Source organism: Galeopterus variegatus, unplaced genomic scaffold, assembly GCF_000696425.1.
Source record: "Galeopterus variegatus unplaced genomic scaffold, G_variegatus-3.0.2 Scaffold174, whole genome shotgun sequence".
Classification (NCBI taxonomy): Eukaryota; Metazoa; Chordata; class Mammalia; order Dermoptera; family Cynocephalidae; genus Galeopterus; species Galeopterus variegatus.
In genome coordinates this window covers 287,541-294,964 of record NW_007726285.1, presented here as the reverse complement: position 1 = coordinate 294,964, position 7,424 = coordinate 287,541, and the positions used below count along the sequence as shown (strand labels likewise).

The 7,424-nt window shown below is 53.4% G+C and overlaps 1 protein-coding gene across 1 annotated transcript in view; it reads left to right on the top strand.

Moving 5' to 3' along the window:
- ANKRD11 (ankyrin repeat domain 11) overlaps positions 1-7,001 on the top strand; it is a 128,212-nt gene extending 121,211 nt beyond the window's left edge. The window contains exons 9-12 of the mRNA XM_008563386.1: positions 1,259-1,357; positions 1,433-1,576; positions 3,875-3,967; positions 5,982-7,001. Of these exons, the coding sequence (XP_008561608.1) occupies positions 1,259-1,357; positions 1,433-1,576; positions 3,875-3,967; positions 5,982-6,167 (522 nt within the window). The 3' untranslated portion in view covers positions 6,168-7,001. The remainder of the gene's footprint in view (positions 1-1,258; positions 1,358-1,432; positions 1,577-3,874; positions 3,968-5,981) is intronic.
- The last annotated feature ends 423 nt before the right edge of the window (positions 7,002-7,424 follow it).

Here is a 7,424-nt window from a genome sequence, read left to right as displayed (position 1 = left end):
CCCCCCCCCCCCCCTTGGCCTGCTGGCCCAGAGCCATGTCTTTACACATGCAGGGCACTCGTATCCAACTGTATCCTGGTCTGTGGCAGGATCTCCTTGTGCTACATCTTTCATGTTTGTCACTTGGCTGGACTGAGGTTCCACGTGTTTGCTGAGACCCCTGCAGATGAGGCATGGGGTCCTGGGTTGTGCATCCCCGTGTCCCAGGCCCTGGCAATGGCGGCCTGACGCACTGGTGTCACTGTGTACCTCCTGTTTCATCCTCCATAGTTGACATGGATCTTGGGGAAGAGACTACACCTAGGTCCCATCTCTCCTCAGACGTTTGCCCCGACATCTGCATCTGCGGCAGGTCCTGTCTGCAGCTATCTCTCACGTTTGCCTCATGTGGGGATTTCCTGGTTCCCTCTCTCCTTCTAGGTGCGTTCGCTGGAGTTCTGCTGTCAGGAAGAACATCCCCTCAGCCTGTGGGCTGTCCTCCAGCAGCTCCGGTGTCCACTTTGTTGTGCAGATTGCCCTGCGGTTGCTTGTCTCTGGGCACCCCTACTCTGGCTCCACAGGATGTCCCCTGCCCTGGCCTCCCTGTCCTTGCAGCTCCTTTCCCCACAAGTGAGAGACCTGGTTCTCATCATCCACGAGGTTTTCCATTTGTTCAGTCTTAGTGCGCGTGTATTTCACAGTTGCTAACGCGCCCCGTTGAGGAGCACATTCCCTGGTAAGAGATTGCATTTATGCGCAGCTGTTGTCTGTGGCCCACAGGGACCTGGGCGAGCTCCCTCTTGCTTTCCCACAGGTGGCCACAGGCAAGTAGTAGTAGTGTTTGTATCCCATCTTGGGTCACTGCCTCCTGGTTGATTTAGTGGTTGATTTAGGGGTATGTGGATCCTCACTGTAAAGCTGGGCCCGCCTGTCTGTCTTGCTGTATTTTCTGCACAGATGGACGCCCACACCTGCTTCCCCTGTCCTGCACGAAGGGCAGCAGACCACAGACACTGTGCACTCTCCCCTTCATGTCACCCCATCCCCCTTGCCATTTGTCCCATGCAAGGTGCTCTGGGGGGGTGTGTCCAGCATCCTGGTCATTTCTAGGGAATTGCCTGGTGCATCTGCTTTTTTGTGTGTGTGTGACTGGAGGTAGGTCTCCAGGGCAGGTTCCTAGAAGTGGGGTGGCTTGGTTGGGACCCATCTGGACTGGAGTCTGTTCTTGGTGTAGTTCCACAGCCCCCGATAACCCCTCCCTCTCACCCTGTGCCTGCAGATCGCGCCCCCTCCCTCCCTGGCAGAGCCCCTGAAGGAGCTGTTCAAGCAGCAGGAGACAGTCCGTGGCAAGCTGCGTCTACAGCACAGCATCGAGCGGGTAAGAGGGACCCGGGCGTGGGGGCCTTAGGGTGCACTGCGTGACTGGACTCACATGGCTCCTTTCTTCTTCTAGGAGAAGCTGATTGTGTCCTGTGAGCAGGAGATCCTGCGGGTCCACTGTCGGGCAGCAAGGACCATTGCCAACCAGGCGGTGCCATTCAGTGCCTGCACGATGCTGCTGGACTCAGAGGTCTACAACATGCCACTGGAGAGCCAGGTAGTATACCCCAAACCAGGCGCCTGCCCCTTTCCTCAGTGCCCCTCCTGCCAGGCAGCATAGTAGGAAGCAGCTACATTCACAAGTCCAAGCCCCCACCTACCTCATGCTCGCCCCTCCATCCTGTGCCTGCACAGAGTCTGCACCTGGACCAGGAGCTCCCCTGTGCCCAGCATGTTGCAGGGGCTGGTGGGTCACTAGCCTCCCCCCAGCTTAAGACTGGCCTCAGAAAGGAACACAGAAGGCAGGAATGGAGGATGGATAAGTCCACTCATAGGCAGAGGTCCTGAGCTCACTGCGCTGGGCCTTGGTAAGGTTCAGTCACTTAAGGAGTTGTTTAGGCTTCCTCTGAAAGGACTGTACGCAGGATTAGGATGAGCAGTTGCCCTCCCTGCCGCCTGCAGTGGGTAGGGGCAGGCTGGAGCGCAGGGCCCACCTCATCCACTCTAGTCAGTCATCCTGCCCACCCCCTGCTGAGCGAGGTTCCCCCCATCCTGGACGTGTCACTGCACACGAGGCAGGTACTGCTTCCCTGACCCCGCCCACCCCCCCAATCCACTGTGACGTAAGCCCCAGACCTTCTGCTGCCCCAGGAGAACTCGTGCCATATCACTCTGGCCTCAGGAGTCATTTTCAGCCACCTTTTGGCCTGTCTGTGCCAAGTGGGCTCTGCCACTCCACTGCCTTCACCTGCTGACCTTGCTCAGCTGTGCTCGTGAGGCTCTCTGCGTTGGACCTACTCCACTCGATTCACACTCTCCCTAGGTCTCACACTGCCCCTCTATGTGTGACCCCAACACCCTTCTGTCTGGCCCCTGCACCCTGCTCCCCACAGACTTGCCTGGAACGTGTTCCCTCTCGCTGTTTAGACCTTGGCACCAAGTCCCTTCACGACAGACGCCCCTAGTGACCCTCTGCCAGTGTGAGCCCAGGCTGGCAACAGGGTCACATGGACTCTTGGGGATTCCAGGCACCTTTCCAGGGTAACGTACAGTGTTTTTAGTTAATCACAGGGTATATTTTTTGGTGGTTTTTTTTTCTTTTTTCTTTTTTTGGCAGCTGGCCAGTATGGGGATCCGAACCTGTGACCTTGGAATTTATAAGGCTGTGTTGTAACCAGCTGAGCTAACTGGCCAGCCCCTAAAGACGTTTTTTAATGAATTAAACATCTTGTATTCTTTAAGGATATATCTTACATAATTTCCCCATTTAACATACGCACAATGACAAGTTTTCTTTAAAGCAAAATATCTGTCAACAGGCTATGAAACTTTATTTGGGGACCAAATGATAACTTCAACAATTTAGATGTTTGGAAGTTATGCTTTTTGAATATAAAAAGAAAGAAAGAGGTGTTAAGTAATTTTCTGGGTTGCTTCTGAATGTCAAAGAAGAGAGAAGGTCTCAGGCTGTGGTCTTGGCTCTTGGCCAACAGGTTGTCACAGGTATGAGTGATCTGAGAGATCCGCCTCTCCCCACCTTTTTTGGTGGCTGGTTGGAATGGGAGTCCAAACCCTTGACCTTCGTGTCATCACACCATGCTCTACCAAGTGAGCTAACCGGCCAGCCCCCTGAGAGAGACTCTAACATGTTCTCCTTCTCAGGGCAAGTCGCCGCCCCGACACCCCAGGGAGACCCAGCAAACCAGTCACATAGGAGTCTTCAGGGCCCTCCTTGGGGCCTCCCGTGTCGCCTGGGCACCATCACGGGTAAACATGAGGCTGTGCGTGAAGATAAAGTCAGGACAGCAGTACATAAAGACACCGCTTTATGCCAAGGGAAGACCAGACCAGCTGGGAGGCTGATCCTGGCCACCCTGACCACCCTGACCTCAGTTACCACCTTAGGCCTCTCAAGTGTCCTTTCCAAAGACAAAAATCACTTCCAGTTTTTAAAAAGGGGAGAAGGTGAAGCAGATGCCATCGCCAGCATTACCGTGAAGCCTCTGCCACCTTCTCAAGCCTGTGGAAAAGGAGACAGAGACTTGAGTACAGGGCACACAGGGCCAGAGAGCCCTTGCCCTGGGTTCCACAGCATGTTGGGGAGCAGTTCTGAAGCTAGGCCTGGGGCCACTGGTGCTCAGGATTAGCCCTGTTGCTGCAGAAAGGCCCAACCTCCTGGAGCATTTTATGAGAATGGGGGAGAAGGAGGAAGGGTCGTGCCTGTCAGTGCGTGAACACGACTGAAATGTGTGGGTTCTGGGACGAAGTTGACTCCGCACTGGAGAAGGGGCACTGCAGAGTCAGGCAGGTCTGTCTGCTCGGTGCCTCACGAAATGCCTGTGTTTGATTTCCATAGGGGGACGAGAACAAGTCTGTGCGGGATCGTTTCAATGCCCGCCAGTTCATCTCCTGGCTGCAAGATGTGGATGACAAGTACGACCGCATGAAGGTGGGTGCCACCTGGGCCCTGTGCTTGGAGGCGACAGTTCCTTTCAGATTTTCTTTTCAATCCCGCTGAGCTCTTCAGGGGCCAAGGTGCCTGCCCTCCATGTGGCCTCCTCAGAGTGTCTTCCCTTCTGTCCAGGTGTGCGGGGAGCAGCTCCTGTCACCAGCTGAACAGGACCCTGGGCTGACGGTCAGACCTCTGTGGGATCCGCCCATGAGCCCTCCTCAAAGGCCACAGCACACACCCACCACCAATGTTCTGGAAGTACTGACCAGTGCAGTAGGCTAGAGGCTAGCAAGTAAGGGCAGGGCTTGCCTGCAGGGGCCAGGCCGCACACCTGCAATACTGCCTTAGGAGTAGTCACTTGCCAGCTGCAATATTAATGCATGAAAGTCAGTGTCGCCCTCCCCAGTGGGGAGCCCCTGCCCTGCCCACTCCTCCAGAGGGCAAGACAGCATGCCAGGGCAAAAATAGCAGCCCCACCTGGCGCTGAGCCACGTTCAGGTCTGGGGGACGCCGCCCTGCATCCCCAGCAGGCGATGCCATGTACAGTTACGTCTCCTTCTACCAGACACCTCATCTTCAGTAAAGGTCTAAGTGACAGCTGACTGGAAGTTTCACAGCCACTCAGGGAAGGCTTTCTTATAATGAGGGAATGCATCTTTACTACATTGAACTTAAACTTTAAACATTAAAAAGGCTACATGGGTTTAATTTCATGAATGTGGAGAGAACTCTTACAAACTAATGAGAGAAAAGGTGGACAAGAGAAAAGTATACAAATAGGCCGTTCACAGAGGGAGAACGGCCGGACCTCACTGAGGGTGTTCTTCGTGACCGGCAGCTTCAGAACTACAAGTCAAAGGAGGTGCCTCCTAAAAGCTACTGTGCACATTGGGGGCCACAGTCCCCTGCAGTGTTGGGTGAGGTTGTCAAGTTAACTGGCGGTATCTGTCAGATTTCAAAACGTTTTTACTGCCTAACCTAACCTAGCAATTTCACTTCAAGTTGCTGAAAACTTAGGGATATGTACAAAAATGTTAATTGGAACAATCCAATAAACCAGAAACCCAGAGGTCCATTAGTACCTCAGTGATTAGATGGAGTGTGAGAGCATCCAGAGAAGGGTGCGGTGTGTTCCGATGGTGTGACATGGTAACTAAAGCTGCGTAACCTGTGGCCCTACGGGGAAGGCGTCTGAGCCATTTGATAAAAGCTGTGAGGGCCACTGGGGATTAGGAATCCATTGTGAGGTTCAAAAACAATTTTTAACATATATGTGTTGAGAAAATGTGGAGACATGGCCACCACACCGCCACAAGTGGTGGTTATTTCTGGAAGACTGTAAAGATGATCTTCCTGTACAGCCACTGCACACCACCACACAAATCCCAAGGCTGAGCATCATTTACTCCCCAGACCACATTTAAAGTTCCTGTTCCCAAAATGTATCCCATTCCCCTTAAGTCTCTTGTGTTCACTTCTAATTTTTTTGGTCAGGGGGAGGTTGGCTGGTATGGGGATTCAAACCCTCAACCTTAGTGTTACCCAACACTATGCTCTTACTGACTTGTAAGCAACTGAGCTAACTGGCCAGCCCCTTGTATGCACTTTTAAATGGCATAATTTCCACCATAAGTGCAATAAAGCAATATCACTGCCTGTAAACAATAGTAAAATGAAAATGACAAAAGTAAGGCTGTTGTTAAATCCTATTGAGAGGCTGGCTGTTTGAGGGGGGCCCAAGGCCCAACCCACAGCAGCAGGTAGAGCCCGCAGGGTAGGCGCAAGGGGGCGGTGCAGACGGCAGTCATGGGGACAGGCGTCCTACAGGACACTGGAAGGACAGGGCCTGGGTCTCAGGGTGAGTGGGTGACGGGGGCTCAGGTCCCTCCGCCAGTAACCTGGGTAGGGTTACGGCCCTCTCTCATACACTCAACCCTGCTGGCTGCTGGGGGGTGGATGGGGGAGTTCTGGGGTCTCGCCTCTGCTCGCTCACCCTGCCGTGTGTCCGCAGACGTGCCTCCTGATGCGGCAGCAGCACGAGGCCGCAGCCCTCAACGCTGTGCAGAGGATGGAATGGCAGCTGAAGGTGCAGGAGCTGGACCCAGCTGGGCACAAGTCCCTGTGTGTGAACGAGGTGCCCTCTTTCTACGTGCCCATGGTCGACGTCAACGATGACTTCGTGCTGCTGCCAGCGTGACACATCCATGGGAGGGCTGCAGCGTCTGCCCAGTGCTGCTGATGAGTCCAGCAGCAGCTGAGGAAGCACGGTGTCCCTGGGTGGGGAGCAACCCGGAGAGAGACTGCACTCACGATAGCGCCTCCACTCTCGTGGTCTGGCGCAGACATCGGGGAGGCGGAACGCGTCTCTTTTATACCAGCTGCCGCAGGGAGGATGAGGAGGACGAGAAGACTGCGCAGGCACGTGGACACAGCAGCCTCTGTCTCTGAATCCGGCAACGTTCAGGTCATTTTTCCCAGACGCCTGCAGGGGCATTTCAGGAGTTACAGAACGGAGTGCATTTTTAAATTTCTTGTTCCATTCTGATGAGCTAAAGGAAGTAAGATTAAGGTGTCCGCCTCTCACAGACAGTGACCTCCAGCTTGGAGCGGCAGGAAGACGTCATCCTGGTTGCCATGCTGTTGTCATGAAACTGCTGGCGGCCTCAGGCTGGGGCTGGTGCCTGGTGAGACCCGGTCACACCGCCCACCTGGCTGCAGAGGGACACAGAGCCAGGACCCTCCGATAGTGTTTTTAATGGAGTCAAATCCATGTGGTTTGTATATTTTTTCCTTTAATCTTGGGCATTTCGTTTCTCTTTCTGAGAACATAACTTGAAACACTACAGAGCCAATAATCATATAAAAAGTGTATCCGTAAACGCTGTACAGTTTTATATACATTCACAATGTACTTTGCTGCCTTCTAGATAATTTATTTTGCAACACATGACTGCACAGTTGTAAATAACTTATGTACTGTAACATCACTTTCAGTTACGTGTAAAGAAATAAATAAATTAACTAAAGTGCTCTTTGTGTCTGTGCCATGCCTGTGGGCAGCAGGCCCCTCCCAGCAGAGGGACCAGTGTGCAGGGCTGAGGTGCTGTACCACTAAAAATGTCTTGAACTTTTTTTCTTCACAAAATTGTGTCTTAATTTTAAAACAAATTATATTTTCCCCTCCTTTCATGCCCTCACATCGGACCCTGTTCCCACATCAGGCTGCAGGCATGGAGGTTTGTCCTGCACTCCAGGTAGATAGATAAGGGCGCTGGGGAGGGTAGAGCCTTTATCTTGCCACAGGGCTGTGCAGAGAGGTGGAGAGAGCAGCTCCCCACTGGGTCTGAGCCCCGCAGCTGTGGAGGGACCTCTCTGCCTGACTCCAGCCAGTTCTCACTCTGAGTGGACCAGCCAAGGAAGGATGTACTCCCTGCCACCAATGAAACCTCCACAT